At 42.1% G+C, this 26,050-nt stretch overlaps 1 protein-coding gene across 1 annotated transcript in view; it reads left to right on the top strand.

The window, feature by feature from the left end:
- LOC147624482 (uncharacterized) overlaps nucleotides 1–25,465 on the top strand; it is a 283,897-nt gene extending 258,432 nt beyond the window's left edge. Inside the window, exon 4 of the mRNA XM_086819837.1 lies at nucleotides 25,097–25,465. Within this exon, the coding sequence (XP_086675963.1) occupies nucleotides 25,097–25,465 (369 nt within the window). The remainder of the gene's footprint in view (nucleotides 1–25,096) is intronic.
- Nucleotides 25,466–26,050: the final 585 nt, after the last annotated feature.

The following is a 26,050-nucleotide window of genomic DNA, read 5'->3' as shown; positions in this document are numbered from 1 at the left end:
TGGTTACAATCAACATCTCTCCCTCTTCTCCAAGATAGTGTGAGCAAGAGACAATTTGGATTTATTAAGTGAAGGTCTATTTTTTTATGACAATATCATGAATGTCTTGGTTGGGAAGGAATGGGTTGTTATCTTTACGTAAGAATATATTTTGTTAGCAAGGTTTTGTTAAAAATGGGATTTTCTGGGTAGATTTCTCAATGTGTTTTCACACTTGGAAGAGGTGCTTGTTCTCATCTTATGATCAATGGCTCCATGGTTGGTTGTCCCTTTGATGAGATATGTAAGATAAGGGTGCCGTCTTGGCTCCTCTGCTCTTTGATGTGGCCACTAAAGTACATAGTAAATTAAAAATTTGGGACTATGTGCTTCTCCCCTTTTATGCCATAATTATTGTGATCAACTCTATCATTCTCTTGTTGTAGAATCCAAAAATGCCACTAGCTTAAGCTTTTTGAAGTCTTTTCTTTGGAGAAATAAGATTTACTAAGAAACCCCAACATTGGGTTACTTAGAACAAGGTCTCTATGCCTAACATCATGGGGGGGTTGGGTAAGATCCTTCGTACCAATAATATAATAAATTGAGTGTGTAAAATATTGTAAATGTGTAAATTCTTTGTAAAATTCTCATAAAAACGGCAAAGGACGTCGCATCTTTTTTATTCTTTCCCTGATCTTTGGAAAGATATGAGTGGGACAAAGGATTTGCATTTAGGTCAAAGAGAAAAATAGTAGAATTAATTGGAAAAGATAATAAAACTCTCATAAATAAATTAGGAAAAGCCTTTTTGAGTAAAATTAACCAGGTTCGTATGCTTAAAGTAATGAGAAAAATCCGTGTGTACATGTGTGTGCACACTTGCATTTAATTTAGGTCAAAGGAAAAAGATGGTAAAATTAATTTGAAAATAAAAATAAAAAATTAATAAAATTTGACAAATACGACTGCTTTGAGAGCTAGTGCAAGTTCAACTAAGGAGTTCTATAGAGAGAGAATTAGAAGGATACATACCACACGATAGTTTTTAGGCTGAAAATATTAGAAAGGGTAAATCAAATTGTGTGCCATGATCAAGTTAGGTGTGTTGAAAGACCTATTGAACATCGAGAATACTTTACTACCTTAAAACTTATGGGAAATGATAAAACCTTTGGGTGGGATGGGATGTCAGTAAAATTCTTCATTAAGTTTTGGGAGAAACTCAAGAACCAAGTTACCAAGATTGTTGCTAAGGATTTTAGGGAAGCGGAGCTTGAAAAAGGAATCAAAGATGGAATCATTATATCGATCCCTAATCAACTTGCTTGTGATTCCTTTGGGCATTGGAGACCCTATTGGAGTGGAGATAACGGAAGCAACCCACACCTACATGCAGTAAGCAAGGATAGATAAAGAGAAGCACAACACTCAAAGTAGATTGATGAGAATGAGTGAAGTACAAATGACAGGACATGAAAAGGTCACACACACACACACTCATAAGAGTGGGACATGATAAGGTCACACACACACTCATAAGAGTGGGACAGCGTCAACAGGTGCACGTGGCAGAAACTAAGAAGCAACTGGTAAAAAGCTTTGGAGAGATGTGTGATGAGCCATCAATGAATGAAAGCGCACGTGGCAGCACAAGAAGACAATGGCAAAGTTGCATAGAAGTGCCGGAAGTAGTGGCGCACAGCTGGAATACTAGCGAAGACAGAGCATTGGAAAAAATGATGTGGCGCTGACAATGAGAAGACCAGTGCATGCGCATCAGGTCAAGGACTTCAATTCAACAGATGCAGTGAACGCTCCTCTGATACACTGTTGGCTATGGCGGATGGAGAGCTTGGACTGCCATAGCCATGGCTACACACGAAGAGAGAAAGAGACAGATAGAGACTCAATACGGAGAGAGACTCAATGCTAGACTCAATGACACGAGACTAGATGATTAATGATATTGAGTGAATACAATGGAAGAGACCACACCTCTATATAGGTGCGTATGTACAAAGGATGTGATAGGGAGTCTGACATATCATCGTACAAAGGATGTGATGGGCAGTGTGACACATAATGAGACAAGATAATGATGGGCAGTGTGACACATAATGAGACAAGATAAGCGTGGGCTAAGAGATGGTTCTCACGAGAAGCTACCAATCCCAACAACTTTCAACATGATCAATCCTCCATCCACTCTCTTGTGGATGTTGAGGACTCTTGAATTATGCAGGACTTGATAGTCTTGGCAATGGATTATATAGCTCCTTTCACACTTGAGGACAATTGTTTAGAAGAGAGGAATGATGTCACCATTTTTGGGATTTACCAGCATTTATCACTATTTTACATATTTATGAGGAGTTACGGACTTTTGGACAAGCTTGGAAATGAGAGGTTATCAACATGGCCATCATGTGGGAACCCAAGGTGTTATATAATGTCCACCCTTTAGCTAAACGCAGACGCCCGGACGCTAGTGTATCATCCTAGAGAATTGGTATCGTAGGTGACCCCGCATTAAATACTAGTTACCTAGTGTTATTGATACAGCTCGAGACCATGCTTGATAGGTGTATGTTTTTGAGATAAAACAAGTACTATCAAGCTTAACGACTATGTGTGGTCGAAGTGAAACAAGTGGCCTACGCTAGACAACTGCACACGGTCGAAGCGTAACAAGTGGTTTATGCAATTGATGTGCCATGCTAATTGAAGTGTAACGAGTAGTAATGCATGCCATGCTAGATGATGTATATAATGATACTCATCGTAGTGTAACAAGTGGTGGGTGTATGTTGTGATTGTGCCTATCAACGTTTCATATTGGGATTAATTGTTGTGGAGATAGCAATTAATTGAAACATTTGTGAGATAGGTGATAAGCAGTGCGTGTGTCGCACATGGAGGATCTTGTCTATATCATCTCTGATTATTATTATTTCATATTATTTTGTTGGCCATGTACCAAATGATTGTACATATTATTTATGCATGCTTCTGTGTGGCATTGCTATATTATCAACATATATGTTAGAAGAGCTTAGTGTGTAAACAAGATCTATTGCTTCAGCTATTTTTATAAAAGTGAAAAAACAAGTCCAAATTTGTACGCATTATTATTAGCTCCTTGGGCTATATATTGAATACAATTCTCAAAATACTCATGTCATGAAAGTGGGAGCTACATACATCAGGAGGAGATTGCACCCAATAGTGTGTTAATAGTGATGTCTGCTCTATCTGATGTTTTTATTTTATGCTCAATCTTGTCAATTTGATTCAAGTCTATGATTTATTCCTTGATGTATATGTGAGTTTGATTAAATTTTCAAGAAGTACATGGGGTCCTGTGAGGGACAGTGGTATCAGAGCTATGGTTTATTCCTTGATGTATATATGAGTTTGATTAAATTTTCAAGAAGTCGTAACAATGGTATCAAAGCTATAGGTAATTGCACTTGAAGAATAGGGAGAAGCTCACAAAAATCCAAAGGATACAAAGACAAAAGCTTAAGGACTCTTGGATAAAGCTTACAAGGTTTATGAGAATTTTTTGAGCCATAGAATGAAGATCAAAGATCAAGGACTACCAATTTATGTCACCTTTGCCTCCAAAAGCCACCCTTCTTATCTCCCAAAGCTTTTACAACTCCTCAAGCCCTACAATTTCCCTCTCTCTTACAACATATATTAAAAAGCTCAAGCATTTACATCCCCACATGCTCTCCTTATCATTTAAAGGATTTCCAATCTCTACTTCTTAAAGGTTTGCAGCACTATTGTTTCACCAAGGGGATTTTCCAAATCGTCATCAAAGCTCTTAACTAAAGGAATTCTAGCAAATTGTGCAACCTACATTACAAGCCATCGAAAAATTCAAGGTCTAAGTCTCTCAAGCTCCTTAAGTTCATGCCCGCTTTGATACTACTCGATGGTCTCTTAGTCCTTGTCAATTTTTCTTCTCATGGTACGACTTGAACAAGCTTTCGCCTTCTTACAAATTACGGATGAAAGCTAAGTATTATTATTATTTCTACATTTAAAATTTCCACATCTCTCTTTCATCATGAATCCTCTACCCCACTACAAGACAATGCTGCCATACACGCGTTTCATACACGCGATAAATTACGAACGCGTGTATGGTCGCGCTTGTATTTGAATAGAATCGGGCGCGTGTATTTTTGCATTTAAGTTCGCGTGTATATTTGCATTTATCAACGCGTGTATAAACGCGTTTATATACACGCAGTAATACACGCATCTATACACGATAATATTCACGGGGTAATAGTCGCTATTATACACGGATAAATACACGCTGCTATACACGGATTAATACACGCATGGCAGAGAAAAACTGAAAAAAACTGAATTCCTTTACAAAATTAAAAACTATTTTCCTTAAACCATCTCATAGTACATTACAGTATACATCATTACACAATCCCACTACATGCATTTACAACAATGAAATATATTCAAAAATAAATCATGCATATGAGATGATAGAAATGTCATCAATTTAGAACATACAGTGACGGATTGGTTAGGGTTCGATCTCATCTTCAATAAGATCCATCCTTGCCAAACGATCAACATCAATATCCATTTGATCAATTGGTAAGGCTACGATTAAATTTATTCCACTATCGATATTCTGTACTCCATTGATAATGGTATCGATGTCCTGATCATCCTCATCAACATCACCATCATCCTCAATGGTAGGGTCATTCTCATGATCATGAGAAATGGCATGCTCATCCTCATTATCATGATCATCTCTTATTTCTTGATCATCGATCACAACATCTTCAATGGCATGTTCGACGTCATCTTCATTGCGGCTTGTTACATCCTCCATATGCTCCATATCAGTGAATGTATTATACATCACTTTGGAACGTGGTGCAATAGGGATGACGTACCACCATTTGATGTCATGCACCATTGGTAGATAGATAACCTACTCAAATACACACAGTACAGTAATTAATTAGCATATCAAAAGTCAAGGGGTACGCGAGCTTAGATATATATGTACATGAAACACATTAGTAAAAAAATGCATACCTGCTCACATTGTTGTGGCAATACGAGCCTATCTTTCTTTGTTTGCCAGAACTTTGTAGAGTCAATAGTTACATATCCACTTGCATGGCGTTTTATCGTTGCATCAGGCCCTTTTTCCACCACGTTCATTTGCCATTTGACATCCAAAACATACACAAAGAAGCGACGAAAGTCAAGCCTAAATATGTCTTGGATTATGCCACAATAATCATCCATTTTTCCATTAGCTCCCTCAAAGCTACTAATGACACCGCAATCTTGTGTATTTCTGTTTTCATCAATTCTTTGTGTTCGAAAATGCTTGCCTTCACACCATATAGCATTGAACATAGTGCACTGGACCAAAATAGAAGCAATATTTGTGTAAGCAATGTGAATAAATATTAAAAGCAAATCACTTACAACTAATGCAAAACATTAGTTCTATGTACCTTTGACATGCATCCTCGTGCATACTCCCATTCTTCCGCCGTGATATGCAGCCCCTCGTCGCTCTCTGCTCTCTCCATTTCCTCATGCAACCAATCAACATGGATATCATTCGGAAGTGTTGCTAGATGCTTAGGGTACGCCTTCCGAGAGCCATGTTGCCTCCGAAAGAGAGCTCTTTCTGCTTGCCTTTTTGTCTTTGCATCCTCATATCGTGTAACCCATCTGCTCATCACATCACTATTAAGGATACAAGTGAAATTGAGATCATCAATCAATGTTCTGTCAATTACTTTACTCTGTCCTTTTCCTTGAGGCACAATAGAGGTCATCCTCAAGTCCTCTTCATTGCTCCATAGTCGTGGCAAAGAGCTGTCCACCTGACCAAGAAATTCTGAAATATATACAAGAGACTCTTGTATCAACCAACCCTCGGCCATGCTTCCTTCAGGCCTTGCACTTTGCCTCACAAAGTCTTTTAAGGTCTTCATGAAGCGCTCTAGGAAGAACATCCAACGTGCATGCACAGTACCACATAAAGCAATTTCGTCCACTAAATGCACAATGAGATGTAGTTGACTTGTGAGAATGGTTCGCGGAAAAGTCTCCTCTACCAAACAAACCACCTCCACTGCCATAACACGCGCATCATCCAACGTGGCTGGATCAATTGCTTTGGAACTAACATATCTGAAAAATAAATAAATAGTACGTTATACCTCATGCACGTTCATTTTGCAAGGTATAATGAAGGGTGATCTGAGCATGGGTTTTACATACCTCACAAGCTCGCCCATCTTATAAATACATTTTTTCAAACTCTTATTCGCACAATGGTCGATGCTAGTAGGTAGTATGAACTGCGCACATAAGAGCACATTTATGGTTTATGGCATTACAAAATTTAATTTCAACGTACGTACAAGACTTGGAAAACACTTACTTGAAGCATCTTGTGCCAATCGTGGGACTTCAACCCATATAGTTGCTCAACGCCTCTTTTCTTAGTGGTTGTAAAGGCTCCCTTCAATGATCTCATGCATCCAGTGGGAGTACGCAAAGTGGTGATGGCCTGCTTTACCTGCTTCTCCTCTTTCTTTGATATAATCCATGGTGCAGGCCGAAGACGAATGTGCCCACCCACCTCTCGTGGCCAAGCTTGACGCATACGTCCTGCGACCCGCAAGTCCTCACGTACGCTAACATTGTCTCGTTTACCAGTAATATGTTCCCAAATACCAGATCCCACATTCTTGAAGATGTGCATGGGATCAAGAAGATGGTTGATCTTAAGATGGGTTCAATATGGCAGCCGGAAAAAAATGGAGTACCTGCACAAGGGATTGCTCTATGTGACCTTTAATCCAATTAGAGACTACACAAAACAAGATTGAAAAAACATCACTATACTTGTTCATGCCATCTGGAGGAAGAATAGTTGTAGACTCCCAAATACGCTTCCAATCTTTTGCACGAAGTGTTTGTGGAGGAATGTTACTCTTACTAGCAACATATTTAGGATGATCTGAGGGGAGAAATCGATGATGATTATCGAATATAGTCTTACACAAACCATCAGCATACTCATGTACTAACGAAGGGCCACAAACAGGACATGCATGTTTACCCGATGTTTTCAAACCTGTTAAAATATAAATAAAAGTTAGAATAATAAAGTCAAACCGTCTAATTAATATATATAGCCAATAGTAATAGAGTAGGGAGGTAATTAGAATTCTTACCAGAACAATCGCTGTATACTGGAAAGTCATGCATTGTCCACATCAACACTGCTTTTAAGTCGAAGTGTCGAGAGGAGGGAGGCCTACTAATGTCCACCACCGCAACACCTCTCCATAGTTCCTCCAACTCATCAATCAGTGGTTCAAGATAAACATCCATATGCTTGACTTTATGTTTCCCTGGAATTAGAAGGGATAACATAAGATGTCCCTTCTTGATCACCATTGATGGTGGAAGGTTGTAATTCACCAACACAACTGGCCACACGCTGTATGCGGTGCTTTTGAAACCAAATGGATTCACTCCATCCATACCCACGCCAAGTCTCAAGTTTCTGGGCTCTGTTTTAAAGCTGGGCCACTCATCTTCAATATGCTTCCAAGCAGGAGTGTCTGCGGGAATTCTCCACATGCCATCATCCGATCGATGTGAGGAATGCCATGACATGAGCTCTGCTATGGATTTGCACTTGAACATGTGTTTGATGCGAGGAATTATAGGAAAGTGTCACAAGACTTTACGAGGTACATCAAAACTCTTCATATCTGTTCTGTACCTTGCTTCACCACAAGTGGGACAATGTAGAGCCTCCTTATGCGTCCCATGAAAGAGAATGCAATCATTGACGCATGCATGTATTTTATCATAATCCAGTCCTCCAAGAGATGTCACATAGCGCCTCGCTATGTCTCTTGAGGTGGGTAGTCTATTTTCCTTTGGAAGCATGTTTGATAATAGCCTGCATCCAATATCATCAATTATAATTAGTCTTAAATCCTAAACCTTAAACCACTAATTCAAATTTGTAAGTTAGAATGCTTACTTCAACAATGCGTCAAGACTTGCATTGCTCCATCCATAAACTGTTTGTATATTAAGTAGTTCAAGTGAAGCACGTAAAACTGAGAATGTGCACCCTTCGAACACCGGTGTCGATGAAGCCTTATAAAGATGCTCTTGTTCCATATCATTGTCGTCCATACCTTTGGGATCATCCTTAAAAAGATTCCGCACCATATCATCAAGCACCTCCTCTTCCATAACTTCGTGGGGTGCAGGGCTATTGTCATCCCTTTCCCACTCATCTCTGACAATAGATCCCGAAGCTCCAGCATCATCTCGTCGACGCTTTACGTGCTCTCGTCGCGCGTAGGGTACCATGTTAGGGTGTGGTACTGCATCCTGCTTCAATTTATCAAATTATATGTTACAACTCTATTAATTTAATTTGGATACCATGAGTCATTTGAATACCATCAATTTACATCTACTCACCTCTAAACCTGTTTGATTCCATTCTCCATACATGGAGATGTGATTCAAGGTAATTCAACGTGCTCGTACAATGCATCCTTGACATCGATTACACATACATTTGATCCGTTGTCCCAACCACACATCGCGATTACGATGACGCATTGTCTCATCTTTCCCAGAACTGCTTGAAGAGGTTGATGACATCCTGTGTACAAATCAGAAAACACAAAATCATTATATGTTTTTAATGAAAGCACAAAATCGCGTGTATTGACGCGGCTATCTCCTAAAAATTGCGTGTATTAACACGGCTACTTCCTAAAAATCGCGTGTATTCACGCGGCTAATTTCTGCAAAACGCGTGTATAAACGCAGCTAAAATTACATACACGCGAATATACCTGCGTTTATAAACGCGAATATAAACGCGGCAGTATGTTTAAACTAAAAATAGCCCGCCTTCCCCAAATATAGATTTTGAACTAAGAAATCAACAGTGCATGCGTTTTCGCCTGTTTTTGCCTCTTCCAACAGCAAGGAGGGAGCAGAGAAAGGAGCACACACACGGGAGAAGGAGGGAGCAGAGAAGGAGCAGAGAAGACTCACTTTTTCAGAGGTGAGTCACTTTGTCCTGTGCCTTGTCTCTTTTGTCAGATTTGTTTACTTTGCTCTTTGCTCTTTGGGTTTGTCTTTTTGCACACGATTGGGTTACTGCATCCTGACAGGGCGACAATGGCTGGTCCTTTTATAAGGACATTCTGTCTTTGTCGGGGGGTCGGTCTTTTCGAGAAAATTTTTTCGCAGGTCGCGTGTACGAACGCGTGTAAAAGCGCGTGTAACCTGTCTGCAGAGTATGGTCACGTGCATATACACGCGTTTGTGGACGGGTGTATACACGCGTTTTTTGACGGGTGTATACACACGTTTCTGCAGACAGAAAACTGCGGCGTTTCAGATTTCATGATTTGCAAGCAACTGACTTGAATGATTTAATTTGTGTGAGTCAAGAGACAGCCCATGATGTACATGAAGATGTTTGTTGCAGGTTCTTTATGGATATTCCAGGTTCTTCATCCGATCCATTTGCGTACAGCAATTGGTTGATGGAGATGATGAATCACTTTGGGTGCCAACCTGGTCCGGTTGAGCTTACAGAGTATATGTATAGCCATCCCCCTCCTTCCCTGCCTGGTGTCTCTACCCCTACCGCGAGTATCCAGGGCACTCCAGTGCCGTCTATTCCTCCGAGTCCGACGAGACGGCATGCAGCTTCTCCTCTTCCACGTCCACCGAGGAGACATACCTCGTCCCAGACACACTCACGTACACCCTCACAGCCACCATCACGTGCTCCCTGAGAGCCACCATCACGTCACGGCTCACAGCCACCGTCACGTAGACAATCCCCCAGTCGTGACTCCACCCGCAGCAGTAGGAAGAGTGGGAGTGGAGGATGCGGCGGGTGCTTTGGTGGGGGAGGTGGGGGAGGTAGTAGGGCACGCGGTGAGAGAGGAGATAGAGGGAGAAGAGTTAGAGGAGACAGTTCGGAAGAGGAGGAGATGAGAGAGATGGAGAGAGTGGTTTGCTATGATGTGATGGATAGGGACGGGATAGTGATGGATGCGAGGGGGAGGGAGGTAATGGAGTACATGCGTGGGGTAGTATCAAACTCATATAGAAATTGTTTTATTAAATTTAAAGATCAAAATAGCCGATTAGTTGGGGAGGTGATAGAGGCTGTACATAGTCGGTACCCCAATCCCCCACATGCTACATTCTCGGATGTATGGGGAAGGACGCGAATAAGGGAGATCTTAAGTAATAAAAGATCTCACCTTAAAAAACTCGCGTACGATGACCGGCTAAATGTAGCTGCGGGTGGCTATCCTGCCGAGAAACCTGCCACTGCGCACAAACGCGAGTGGAAGGAGGCAAAGAAACGAGCAGAGGGTGGCGTGAAGAGCAGGCAGCATGTGGAGGCACGACGGATCCAGATGGAGACCGTTGGATCTTCGCATTTCGGATCTGGCGGCGTCGAGTCATGGGAGGCAGAGTTCGTAAGTATCCTGCCACTTTATTTGATTGTTTACTTAATTCATTAATTCTATGATTGTTTTAATCTTACAAATTGTGTTGATTATGATACAGCGACGGGTTACGGGGAGGAAGCCCACAACCCACGATACTGCGTATGCCGGCATAGCAGACGTGACACGTGGGCCATCTTCAGAGCCGAGGGACGTATTACGGACGCGCAGTTTGAGTTGGCCATGAGACCATACGGTCGACAGGTACTTGAAAATTCGTAACGAATGGTTTTGGTTTATTGAATTGCATATATATATACTTATATACTATATATTACTTGAACAGGCACAAGCTGCTGATGATCCACCGGTCGCCGCTGCAGAGGGTGGACGTGAGCACTACTCCTCGGACATTCCGACCGATGTGAGCTCATCTGAGCATGGGGGGAGCACCGAGTTATCATCTGGGTCTGAGTAGTACTCAGACTTGTAGTATCACATTCCATATTGAGGATGTGATTGTATATATTTTTTTGTAAACTCAAGCCATGGGCTACTTCGAGATATGGACTCCCTTGTATACATGTATGAAATTTTGATAGTAATATTGAATTGATTGATCGATAGTATTACATTCATGTCTGTCTTGAATCGTGTAATGACAATGTATGCATTCATGTCGTTCTTGTCTTAATCTCCCTCGTGCATATGTTCTTCGTGGATGGTCTAATGGGATGGTCTAATGCACCAAAAACCCTAAACCAGAGAGTGCTATTGGGTGCTGGAATGCTGGAACAGTATTCAGGCACCAAATAGCACTCTCTGGATTTTTTTTTTGCTCTCTGTTCGCGTGTATAAACGCGTCAGAACTGCTAAAACTCGCGTGTATCTACGCGGATACCCTGGAAAATACGCGTGTATTAGTACGTCAAAACTGGTACTTACGCGTGTATAAGCGCATCTAAATTAAAAAAACGCGTGTATAGAGGCAGGTATAAATGCGTCTGAGACATTTGAACTGAATAGGACGCGGCTATAGACCCGTGTATAAGCGCGTCTAATTAAAAAAAAAGCGTGTATAGTCACATGTATCAACGCGTCTGTTAAAAAAAACGCGGCTATATACCCGTGTATACTTGCGTCTGAGAGGTGCCATACACGCGCTTTTACACGCATGTCTCTGGCCGCGATGATACACGCGCTGATACACGGGCCCGCTACTTTTTTTCACAAGTCATTTTTAGCGGCTAGGAGCGCGGGTATGAGCCCAATCCCTTGTAGTGCCCCTTATCATTCAAGAGCAAATTCAGTCACTGATTCTAGTTGAGAAGAAGTTGAGAATGGATCTAAGAACACGTTATCCTGCAAGAAGAGGCATACACATGCTTGTGCTACATCTTCAGATTCCGAAGGTGACCAAATTCAGAGAACCATGTAAGCTACTCTTAGAGCTCAGGAGTCTAGAAAAGAGAAAAAAATTAGCTGCAAAGCATTTATCTTTCAAAATTTTGATGGCAAGAAAGATGCTCGCATAATACTTGCTTGGCTTAGTCAACTTGGTGATTACTTTTCGAGGAGAAAAGTCTCTGAGGACAACAAAATCAAGTGTGCAACCAATCATTTAGTGGACAGTGCAGCATTGTCGTGGAACGTTATTAAAACCAATAAACACAAACCTAAATCTTAGAAGAGATTTAAAAAGCACATTAAGAAAGATTTCTTGTCCTCACAATACAAAGCTAGAGCTAGACAATGATGGTCCATCTTCAGATAACTTGAGAAAGAGAATATATCCGCTTATGTGGATAGATTTTGACAAACTTTGCTACAAATACAGGTAATTGAGAAAGTTCGCACTAAGAATTAAAGAAAGAAGTTCATAGAAGGTTTGAAATCCACAATTCGATCAAAAGCAAACATGTTTCGACTGCACTCTCTAAGCTCAGCTATTTTCTTATTAGCCTTAAATTGTGAAAAGAAAAACAGCATCCCTAAGTAAGCAATGACAACTCAAAGCTCAACACATCAAAGTTCTTGAAGCCTAAAACCTTTCCAAAAACATTTGATAAACCTCTCAAGGGCAATAACACAAGTATTGACACCAAGGTTGATAAATCACAACAAGTTAATAAAAATGATTCAAAGAAGTATTACATGTGCAATGAGATTGGACATATTACATCAAATTGTCCACGGAAATCAAAGTATATTTCAGATAGAATAAACATGATCGATGATGATGAAGAAGAATATCCCTAATACAACAAGTATTCCGACTCCTAAGGTAACATATTCATTTCATTTGATTATTTTAACAACAAATTTTATTTCAAAGTTTTAGTAAATTTGAAGGAGAATTTTTATGCATCAAAAGTAGAACTTCTTGAATTTTTCACTATGTATTAGTCTTGTGGTATGGAACACAAAGATTAATCATGTGTGAAAGATTCCGATGCATACTTATCCCTAGATTTATGTGAGATAATTTATGGTAGTATGGGACACTAGAATTTATAAGCAATCCTTAATACCTTATCTATCTGTCATAATTAGAAAAGATACTAGAATTTGTATATTGTAAGATTTTGATCTCCTTTACTCGTTGCTTATCCAAGCAAGAGAGATGATACATAATGTCCATCCTTTAGTTGAACAGGAACGCCAAGACGCTACTGACAACTGTGTCATCCTAGTGAATTGGTATCATGGGTGACCCCACATTAAATACTAGTTACCTAATGTTATTGATATAGCTTGAGACCATGCTTGATGAATGTATGTTGTTGAGGTGTAACAAGTAGTGTCATGCTTAACAACTGTGTGTGATTAAAGTGAAACAAGTGGACTATGCTAGACAATTGCACACGATCGAAGTGTAACAAGTGGTTTATGCAATTGATGTGCCATGCTAATTGAAGTGTAACAAGTGGTAATACACGCCATGCTAGATGATGTGTATAATGATACTCTCATCGTAGTATAACAAGTGGCGAGTGTATGTTGTGTTTATGCCTATTAACGTTTCATATTGAGATTAATTGTTGTAGAGATAGCAATTAATTGGAGTTCAACTAATGTATTAACATTTGGATCTTGTCTATATCATCTCGAATTATTATTATTTCGTATTATTTTGTTAGCTATGTGCCTTTATGCACGCTTGTGTGTGGTGTTGCTATATTATTAGCACATATGTTAGAAGATTTTTGGTTATTTACACTTAGTGTGTAAACAAGCTCTAGTCCTTGAGCTATTTTTGTAAAAGTGAAAAAGCAAGTCTAAATTTGTATGCACTATTATTAGCTCCTTGGACTATATATTGAATACAATTCTCAAAATACTCATGTGGTGAAAGTGGAAGCTGCACACATGAGTAGTGTGAGGACATGCCGAGAATGTACGGCAGCACAAATTAATGACATTGGTATCAGACATTTATATTGCCATACATTCTCGGCATGCCCTCACACTACACAGGCAACAACCCTAAAACTGTGTAAAGTGCGAGATGCGAGAGCGTACCCAAGATGTACGACAGTGACAACTAATGACACCAACAATGTACAGAAGGAGGTAGAAACCCTAGATCTATGAGAAGTGCGAGAGCTTACCTAGGATGTATGGCAGCGTAAAATAATGATACTACTGTACCACTTGCTTCACCACAAGCAACCTGGTACTCTGCCTCTCTAGAAGACAAGGCAATAGTTGGCTGCCTCTTGCTGCTCCAAGAAATAGCTCCTGAGCCAAGGATAAATCCATAGCTTGATGTAGATCTCCTCGTGTCTGGATCTCCTCCCAATCTGAGTCAATCCAATCTCGGAGTCTGACTCGGTCCGTCATTCCCCCTCTAGTGTCATAGAAGAGTACAAGATCCTTCTTACCCTGCAGATACCACAAGATCCGCAATCCTGCGTCCTAATGAGTCTTCAAAGGTGTCTACATGAATGAGCTCAACAGCCCCACTGGAAAGCTCAAGTCCAATTTGGTGTTCAGAACCAAATCAATGAACCAACAAGCTTCCGATACAAGGAGGCATCAACCTGCTCAAAAGGAACATTAACTCTGAGTTTGGTGTTCGGGTCTATCGGTGAAGAAATAGACTGGCAGTTCTCCATCCCAAAGGTCTCCAGCAACTCATGAACATACTGCTGCTACGAAACAAAGAACCCCCTCTAGGTCTGCCAAATCTCCAATCCCAAAAAGAAATGGAGTAAGCCTAAGTCGATCATCTCAAACTTCTTTGACAAGGCAACCTTCGTCAGAGCTATGTAAGCTTAATAATATAATCCACAATATCCATATGGAAAGAGTGCTAAACGTGTGCACATAAAGCCAACTCCATACTTCAAAGATAAATTTTGTGAATTCATAAATCCTTAGATCAACAAGCTGTCTACTGCTCATGCTTCATAGGCTCTGAAATGGCTAGCCATGCTTAATAGCAATGATGGTAAATGTGGTCCCCACTTGTGATCTTTTCTCTTCCTTATTGATAGAAGGAAGCCTCCATTTCCAAGGAAGGCTATGCTCTGATACCAATGTAACTCGCGGCGCCCGGGGGACTAGGGCCTTAGACACACTTGTTGATACCATCAATGCATATTAAAACATTTAAACATGGCCACAACCTTAACACATATCCATCATCACTTTGCATAAAACATAAAAGCTGGACAAAACATCCACAAATGCTGAAAATGGAGCTTGCACGTGTGACACTGCATAGAGGCCGGAATGGGCCGACCCCCCCTCCCCCCCCTTTGGAGTATTTTATTACCCAAGGAGAATAATATCATGTACAAGCTTTGAGGGCCTTACTCTCCCCACGGGAGATGCCGGATTATCCATATACAAATGCCATAACACAGCCCAACACGAGGCAACCAAGGCAGAACATAGGTTGTAGAAATGCCAAGCCAACAACATAATCCATATACCTCCATGTGGGTACTGATTCTTTCCCAAAAACCACGGGTCTTCATGCAATAGAGCTGGTACAGCAAGTACAACTCTCCATTCAGTTGGTACAGTAGGTACAATGGCTGGTACAGCCGGTATAGTGACTAGTACAGTAGGTACAGTGGCAAGTACAGTCCGTGCGATGGCTGGTACAACAAATACAGCAAGTACAAATGCTAGTACAGCATGTACAAATGCTGGTACAACATGTACAATGATTGATACAGCAGGTATAGTAGCTGGTACAGCAAGTACAGAAGTTGGTATAGTCGATACAATGGGTGTGATACAGTAAGTACAACAAGTACAAAGATTGGTACAGCCAGTACAATGGCTCGTACAATAGGTACAAAGACTGGTACAACAAGTACAATGGCTAGAAATCATAATAAATGAGTAAATACTAAATACCCTTGCCTTCAGTATTTCTTCGCGATGGAAGCCTCCAAAATAGTCCCCAACAGCCGGTATTCTTCATGGACAGCCTTCAAAAGAGAGAGAGAAAGAGAGTAGCCATCATTAGGGAAGCCTTCGACGGTGGTAGAGGCTAGTGTGCAACAAGAGAGCCTCTATTAATGAAGAGAGAGGGCTCCAATTTATAGATTTGGGCCTCCCATGAGCTAAAATGGCAAGAGAAGGCTACAATGACAAGTGGAGAGCCACACAATAGCTAAAGTGACAAGTGTGAGGCCACTTGTCTCACTTTGATCCACTTTCTAACAAGTGTCATGCCACTTGTCTCACTTTGGTCCACTTTCTTGCCACATGTCCCAATCTAAGAGATGGGTCCTTCCATAAACTTTATCTCTAAAAATATCCCAGTTGGTAGACATTCTGTCATAGGCACTTTGCCAACTCTTGGTATCTGCTCAATTCCAGATGTAATGACGCGAACAGAATTTCCATTGGAGTCGGGCCAAAAATAGCAGCTTTCCTAAATTTTAGGAGTGTGGTCCTTTGTATTCTAGGATAATCCCCCATTCCCAAAGCTTGTACTTTCCAAATATTTAGACGTCCTGGAGTCCACCAGACTCCTTTCATACTGGGAAATGTCCAGGCTGGTGACATCCTCCCCAACTTCTTAAAAGTTGTCCGCAACTTTAAGCTTCAAGCCATATATTCAAGATAGAATCATGTCCCATCGAGTGGGCGAGACGAGATAGTCTCTAAAATCCAATATAACTGAAGAATCCATGTCCCAAAGAAATGGGTGAGACTAAATAAGTCTCCATGATAGCAATATTATAATCATATCCCAAAATAAATGGGCGAGAATTCCGTGGAAGATATGCTAGACACAAGCGCACAAGAGCCAATTGTGTCTCAATCACCAATATCAATGAGATAATTATATGCCAAGAAACTAGTGCCTTGCACAGAAACATGTGCTATGCACACAAACTAGTGCCATTCAAGAGCACAAACCATGGTGACAGAAAAGCTGGTTCTCCATAGTTCTGGCAATCCTTTCTCCCAATCCCAACAGTTCCCCCTTTCTCCCAATCCCAACAGTTCCCATGTTCTCCCATACAATCCCAACTCTGATCAACAAGCATGGTGTGGAAACAATAAAATACTCACTCCACAATCACAACACGAATCCACATGTATGGTGGAGTGTTCATTGAATTGTCCTCTCACAATCCCAACATGAATCCACATGCATGGTGAGATGAACAATGAACCTCTTGGCCTCTGTATGGGGAGATAGTGATTCCAATAAGTCCAGATATCATAATCATGTCCCAAGTAAATGGGCGAGAAAAATCAGTCCCATAAGTCCAAATATCATAATCCAAGCTCAAAGCACACAAACATGTGCCAATCCACATGACCCTTGGCGTACACATAAGTCCCTTGCCAACCAGGTATCATGTCCACTTTACCACTTGCACTCCGTGTTGGTACTCTGACCACACACCTTGGATAAGAGGTGGGCTCAAGTAACAAGATAGAACAATCACTCGTAGGCATAGATAGCCTGGTGTTCCATGAGCATTTATGCTACACATAGTTTATAGGCATTTCGGCCACCAATAGTTTGTAGGCATTTCGGCCACCAACTCACACTACCCTCTCAAGTGCCCATGTTCCCTTCCATCTGCTCTCTTGTTCCACCCGGATATGGTATAAACAATCTTCAAGAGAGCACGTAGGACAAGAGAACACTACACAGTATGTTGTGTTGACACTACCCTCTCTGAAGTGCCCATGTTCCCTTCCATCTGCTCTCTATTGTTCCACCCACACATGGTAGAAACAATCTTCAAGAGAGCCCGTAGGACAAGAGAACACTACACAGGGTATGTTGTCACAAACCCCTATATTCTAGGGACATGCGGATGCGTGTCAGGCCTAGAAACATGCGGATGCATGTATGTATTATACCTGGGCATGTGTATGGATCATATGAGTGGATGCATATGAGTCCAAGGACATGGCAGGACATTTGTGGACTTTCGGGCGATGCCCGCGTGGATTCCGGCCATGCACACATGGTGTGTTATGATGGCAGGCGGAATATTTTCAAGTAGCAGAAATGCTTATGGAACTCCAAGTTATCTATGCGAGTGATTGTTTTATCTTGTTACTTGAGCCCACCTCTTATCCAAGGTGTGTGATCAGAGTACCAACACGGAGTGCAAGTGGTAAAGTGGACATGACGGGACTTATGTCTATGCCAAGGGTCATGTGGACCGATGTCTTGTTGGCAGGAGACTTATTTTGTCTCGCCCATTTACTTGGGACATGGATTATGATATCTGGACTTATGGGAGTGTTTTGTCTCGCCCATTTACTTGGGACATGGATTATGATATCTCGACTTATGGGACTGATTTGTCTCGCCCATTTACTTGGGACATGGATTATGAAATCTGGACTTATGGGACTGATTTGTCTCGCCCATTTATCTTGGGACATGGATTATGAAATCTGGACTTATGGGACTGTTTTGTCTCGCCCATTTACTTGGGACATGGATTATGAAATCTGGACTTATGGGACTGATTTGTCTCGCCCATTTATCTTGGGACATGGATTATGATATCTGAACTTATGGGACTGTTTTGTCTCGCCCATTTACTTGGGACATGGATTATGAAATCTGGACTTATGGGACTGATTTGTCTCGCCCATTTATCTTGGGACATGATTATGATATCTGGACTTATGGGACTGTTTTTGTCTCACCCATTTATCTTGGGACATGATTTTGATATTGGTATTATGGAGACTTATTTAGTCTCGCCCATTTCTTTGGGACATGGATTCTTCAGTTATATTGGATTTTTGAGACTGTCTCGTCTCGCCCAATCGATGGGACATGATTATATCTTGAATATATGGCTTGAAGCTCAAAGCTGCGGACAACTTTTAAGAAGCTGGGGAGGATGTCACCAGCCTGGACATTTCCTAGTCTGAAAGGGGTCCGGTTGGCTCCAGGATGTTTAAATATTTGGAAAGTACAAGCTTTGGGAATGGGGGATTATCCTAGAATACAAAGGACCACACTCCTAAAATTTAGGAGAGTTGCTATTTTTGGCCCGATTCCGATGGAAATTCTGTTCGCGTCATTACATCTGGGATTGAGCAGATACCAAGAGTTGGCAAAGTACCTATGACAGAATGACTACCAGTTGGGATATTTTTAGAGGTAAAGATTATGGAAGGACCCATCTCTTAGATTGGGACATGTGGCAAGAAAGTGGACCAAAGTGAGACAAGTGGCCTGACACTTGTTAGAAAAAGGATCAAAGTGAGATAAGTGGCCTCACACTTGTCACTTCAGCTATTGTGTGGCTCTCCACTTGTCATCGTAACCTTCTCTTGCCATTTTAGCTCATGGGAGGTCCAAATCTATAAATTGGAGCCCTCTCTCTTCATTAATGGAGGCTCTCTTGCTCCACACTAGCCTCTACCACCGTTACAGGTTGCCCTAATGATGGCTACTCTCTTTCTCTCTCACTTGAAGGCTGCCCATGAAGAATACCGGCTGTTGGGGACTGTTTTGGAGGCTTCCATCGCGAAGAAATACTGAAGGCAAGGGTATTCAATCATTTATTATGATTTCTAGCCATTGTACTTATTGTACCAGCATTTGTACTTGCCGTACCTGCCATCGTACCAACTGTACCAGCCACTGTACCTATTGTACCAGCCCTTGTACTGGCTGTACCAGCTTCTGTACTTGTTGTACCTGTACCGACTGTACCAGCCACTGTACCTACTGTTCCAGCCACTGTACCGACTGTACCTGCTGTACTGGCTGAATGTTGAGTTGTACTTGCTGTACCCTCTCTATTGCATGAAGACCCATGGTTTTTGGGAAAGAATCAGTACCCACACGGAGGTATATGGATTATATTGTTGGCTCCGCATTTCTACAGCCTATGTTCCGGCTTGGTTGCCTCGTGTTGGGCTGTGTTATGGCATTTGTATTTGGATAATCCGGCATCTCCCGTGAGGAGAGTAAGGCCCTCAAAGCTTTTACATGATATTATTCTCCTTGGGTAATAAAATACTCCAAGGGGGGGGGTCGTCCCATTCCGGCCTCTATGCGGTGTCACACGTGCAAGCTCCATTTTCAGCATTTGTGGATGTTTTGTCCAGCTTTACGTTTTATGCAAAGTGATGATGGATATGTGTTAAGGCTGTGGCCATGTTTAAATGTTTTAATATGCATAGATGGTATCAACAAGTGTGTCAAAGGCCCTAGTCCCCCGGGCACCCACTGCGAGTTACATTGGTATCAGAGCATAGACTTTCTTGGAAGCGGAGGCTTCCTTCTATCAATAAGAAAGAGAAAAGATCTGAAGTGGGGACCACACTTACCATCATTGCTATTAAGCATGGCCAGCCACTTCAGAGCCTATGAAGCAAGAGCATGAGCAATAGACAGCTTGGTCTAAGGATTTATGAATTCACAAAATTTATCTTGGAAGTATGGAGTTGGCTTTATGTGCACACGTTTAGCACTATTTCCATATGGATATTATCAAGCTTACAGGCAAGCTATATGGAGATATATCTCAGGATATCGTGACGAGATATTTCTTTTGGCTTCATGACCAACGTGGCAAAGAAAAGCTAAGTATACTTTGAGTTTGCAAAGTTGGTGCTTTGGCTATTTACTATGAAGTGTTTTTGATGTTCACTAACCCTTGTATAGCTATGCAAGGAGAAAGGTGTTATTGTTTTCCTTGAGATGGTTTCACGAAAACATTGTTTATGGCTCGCTTTACTGGGATGGATTATATCTATGGAGATTTCTTTCTTGGACGAGATTTATATAGATATTGGGCTTAACAGGCAATTTTTATGGACGAATTTGTCCGAGTTTATAGAGAAGAAATCTTTGGATATCTCATGGATATGATGCTTTTATGGATAAAGTCCACCTCTACTCCAAGGTGTGTGGTTAGCACAGAGTGGATGAGGCCTATCTAGAGGCTTTTCAGCTGCGGTCAACTGATTAGAAGCCGGGGGAATGTCACAAACCCCTATATTCTAGGGACATGCGGATGCATGTCAGGCCTAGAAACATGCGGATGCATGTATGTATTATACCTGGGCATGTGTATGGATCATATGAGTGGATGCATGTATGTATTATACCTGGGCATGTGTATGGATCATATGAGTGGATGCATATGAGTCCAAGGACATGGCAGGACATTTGTGGACTTTTGGGCGGTGCCCCTGTGGATTCCGGCCATGCACACATGGTGTGTTATGATGGCAGGCAGAATATTTTCAAGTAGCAGAAATGCTTATGGAACTCCAGGTTATCTATGCCTGCGAGTGATTGTTTTATCTTGTTACTTGAGCCCACCTCTCATCCAAGGTGTGTGGTCAGAGTACCAACACAGAGTGCAAGTGGTAAAGTGGACATGACGGGACTTATGTCTATGCCAAGGGTCATGTGGACCGATGTCTTGTTGGCAGGAGACTTATTTTGTCTCGCCCATTTACTTGGGACATGGAATATGAAATCTGTACTTATGGGACTGTTTTGTCTCGCCCATTTACTTGGGACATGGATTATGAAATCTGGACTTATGGGACTCATTTGTCTCGCGCCCATTTATCTTGGGACATGGATTATGATATCTGGACTTATGGGACTGTTTTGTCTTGCCCATTTACTTGGGACATGGATTATGAAATCTGGACTTATGGGACTGATTTGTCTCGCCCATTTATCTTGGGACATGGATTATGATATCTGGACTTATGGGACTGTTTTGTCTCGCCCATTTACTTGGGACATGGATTATGAAATCTGGACTTATGGGACTGATTTGTCTCGCCCATTTATCTTGGGACATGATTATGATATCTGGACTTATGGGACTGTTTTTGTCTCACCTATTTATCTTGGGACATGATTTTGATATTGGTATTATGGAGACTTATTTAGTCTCGCCCATTTCTTTGGGACATGGATTCTTCAATTATATTGGATTTTTGAGACTGTCTCGTCTCGCCCAATCGATGGGACATGATTATATCTTGAATATATGGCTTGAAGCTCAAAGCTGCGGACAACTTTTAAGAAGCTGGGGAGGATGTCACCAGCCTGGACATTTCCCAGTCTGAAAGGGGTCTGGTCGACTCCAGGATGTTTAAATATTTGGAAAGTACAAGCTTTGGGAATGGGGGATTATCCTAGAATACAAAGGACCACACTCCTAAAATTTAGGAGAGTTGCTATTTTTGGCCCGATTCCGATGGAAATTCTGTTCGCGTCATTACATCTGGGATTGAGCAGATACCAAGAGTTGGCAAAGTACCTATGACAGAATGTCTACTAGTTGGGATATTTTTAGAGGTAAAGATTATGGAAGGACCCATCTCTTAGATTGGGACATGTGGCAAGAAAGTGGACCAAAGTGAGACAAGTGGCCTGACACTTGTTAGAAAAAGGATCAAAGTGAGATAAGTGGCCTCACACTTGTCACTTCAGCTATTGTGTGGCTCTCCACTTGTCATCGTAACCTTCTCTTGCCATTTTAGCTCATGGGAGGTCCAAATCTATAAATTGGAGCCCTCTCTCTTCATTAATGGAGGCTCTCTTGCTCCACACTAGCCTCTACCACCGTTACAGGTTGCCCTAATGATGGCTACTCTCTTTCTCTCTCACTTGAATGTTGCCCATGAAGAATACCGGCTGTTGGGGACTGTTTTGGAGGCTTCCATCGCGAAGAAATACTGAAGGCAAGGGTATTCAATCATTTATTATGATTTCTAGCCATTGTACTTATTGTACCAGCATTTGTACTTGCCGTACCAGCCACCGTACCGGCTATACCAACCACTGTACCTGCTGTACCAGCCCTTATACTGGCTGTACCAGCTTTTGTACTTGTTGTACCTACTGTACCAGCCACTGTACCTACTGTTCCAGCCACTGTACCGGCTGTACCAGCCATTGTACCTGCTGTACCGACTGAATGGAGAGTTGTACTTGCTGTACCCTCTCTATTGCATGAACACCCGTGGTTTTTGGGGAAGAATCAGTACCCACACGGAGGTATATGGATTATATTGTTGGCTCGGCATTTCTACAGCCTATGTTCCGGCTTGGTTGCCTCGTGTTGGACTATGTTATGGCATTTGTATTTGGATAATCCGGCATCTCCCGTGGGGAGAGTAAGGCCCTCAAAGCTTGTACATGATATTATTCTCCTTGGGTAATAAAATACTCCAAGGGGAGGATCGGCCCATTCTGGCCTCTATGCGGTGTCACACGTGCAAGCTCCATTTTCAGCATTTGTGGATGTTTTGTCCAGCTTTACGTTTTATGCAAAGTGATGATGGATATGTGTTAAGGCTGTGGCCATGTTTAAATGTTTTAATATGCATAGATGGTATCAACAAGTGTGTCAAAGGCCCTAGTCCCCCGGGCACCTGCTCTGCGAGTTACATATGTGAACCATGAGTTTCATAAGTCCAATGCATCCCAAATAAGGGGAGCTATAAAGAATAATCCATCCTAGTAAAAGGGAGTCATAAACATAATCCATAAACCTGAGTATGGATCCAAATCCCTAGAAAAGAAGTCCAGGAATCCATAGACCTGTATACCATAATCCTTGTATACCATAACTCTTACCACATACTCCGTGCTAACCACACACCTTGGAGTAGAGGTGGACTTTCTCCATAAAAGCATCATATCCATGAGATATCCAAAGATTTTCTTCTCTATAAACTCGGACAGATTCGTCCATAGAAATTGCTTGTGAAGCCCAATATCTATATAAATCTCGTCCAAGAAAGAAATCTCCATAGATATAATCCATCCCAATAAAGGGAGCCATAAACAATGTTTCCCTAAAACCATCTCAAGGTAAACAACAACACCTTTCTCCTTGCATGGCTATACAAGAGTTAGTGAACATCAAAAACACTTCATAGTAAAAGCACTAACTTTGCAAACTCAAAGTATACTTAGCTTTTCTTCGCCTGGTTAGTCATGAAGCCAAAAGAAATATCTCGTCACCATATCCTTAAGATATCCTGAGATATATCTCCATATAGCTTGCCTGTAAGCTTGATCCATACGGAAAGAGTGCTAAACATGTGCACATAAAGCCAACTCCATACTTCCAAGATAAATTTTGTGAATTCATAAATCCTTAGATCAACAAGCTGTCTACTGCTAATGCTCATGCTTCATAGGCTCTGAAATGGCTGGCCATGCTTAATAGCAATGATGGTAAATGTGGTCCCCACTTGTGATCTTTTCTCTTCCTTATTGATAGAAGGAAGCCTCCACTTCCAAGGAAGGCTATGCTCTCATACCAATGTAACTGAAACCGGTCCCCTCAAGTGGGAAAAGACTCCGTTGGACACCATAGCACAAGTTAAATTTCACAATATAAATGAACAACTCAATAACAACTGAAAACTGAAATGAAATGAAATGTTGATCAATGGGGACACCAGCACTTGAGCCAAAACGGGCCGACCCCCCCCTCAATATATGATATATTATTGGGAGTATTTAAAAGATACAATGCTCCATGGGTTCAATGAACCAGATGATGTCCATGTACAACTAAGATGAAAACAGTTACCAAACAAGAGACGTGAAGTAGACGTTCGAAGGAGAGCGATCCACTCGAAGAGTCTAGTCTCTACGGTCCTGTGCCTTCACTGGAATCTGCAGAGAGCGCCCCACTGGTGTTCCAGGACCACGCACAAGCAGGCGCTCCCATACTAATGCCTGGCTCTCCCGATCTCGACACCCATGGACCGTGGTTCTCCAAAAGCTTGGACTACCCAGCACCGAACGGGTGTTAGCAGCAGAGAGTATCCCTTATAAGTTTTACATCAAAGACCTTTGCTTAAACCTCCATCCACTTACCTTGCAAAATAATGGATATGGCCTTCAGAAGTAGTAGGCACCCACGTATGAAAGGAGAAGTCTTATTACTGCTGTTGCTGCCAGCCCGCAGGGACAGAGAGTCGCCTGTAGCTCGCTAGTGGGAGAACAAATATCAGAGGCGCCTAAGTGCAGCTGCATAGGGGCTAGAGAAGGACACCTAGGCGCAGTCGCCTGCTGGCAAGAGAGAGGAGTCCTATGCGCAGTCACCTGCTAGGTGGAGAGGGTGGCGTCTGGGCGTAGCCGCCTGCTGGCCATAGAGGAGCGAAGTCTGTGCACAGGCGCCAGCAAAGTGGAGAGGGTGGTGTCTGGGCGCATCCGCTTGCTCGCCAGAGAGGAGCGAGGACTGCGCGCAGCCACCTGCAAGGCAAGAGAGGACAGCCGCTTGCAAAGCAAGGTGGAGGAGGTGGCGTCTAGGCGCAGCCGCCTGCTGGCCAAAGAGCAGTGTTATCTGTGCGCAGCCGCCTGCTGGCCAAAGAGTGGCGTCTGGGCGCAGCCGCCTGCTGGCCAGAGAGGAGTGGGAGGACTCGCAAGGCAAGAGCACAGCCGCCTGCTGTTGACCAAGAGCAAGGTCGCCTATATGTAATCGATGGATAGGTCGCCTGTGCAGTCAGATCCGGCCCAAGGTGGCATCTGCATAGCCGTCTATAAGCAAGAGGAGGATCACCCACGAATGATGGAAAGGGCACACATGCAACTGCTAGCCGGCCCCCCTAGCTTGCATGGAGGCGGCCAGTTCCCAAAGGTTCCAAGGTGGGGGGTGGGTAGGTGGCCATGCACCCACCCCCACTCACATGAGGGGTTCCCTTTCCCACCTTGACTCAAACGTGGGTGCCCAAAATTCTAAAAGTACCATGAAATATTGGGAAAGGTGCCCACTCATTAATGAGTGTGAAACTGCAACCTTATAAAAAACAAAGGTTAAAAAGAATACTAAGAAATAAACAAATGCAATACACTTACCACCGTTCACACGCAATAAAACTCGTCAAAAGATAGAGCAAACTTCACGACTCACTGGCAGGTGTCCCCGCTCAATAAGTGGCACGACAAACAAGCAAACACAAGAATACAAGTCATGCGAAAATAGTTCCAAACATGCAAAACATGAATGCATGTGCAAACAGTATCATGGACATATCTCCCGTTCATGGAACAAGTACTAAACATT

The sequence above is a fragment of the Cibotium barometz genome, chromosome 25 (genome assembly GCF_041138505.1).
Source record: "Cibotium barometz isolate CiBa-2024 chromosome 25, ASM4113850v1, whole genome shotgun sequence".
Taxonomy (NCBI): domain Eukaryota; kingdom Viridiplantae; phylum Streptophyta; class Polypodiopsida; order Cyatheales; family Cibotiaceae; genus Cibotium; species Cibotium barometz.
This window is presented reverse-complemented; position numbering and strand designations above follow the sequence as displayed.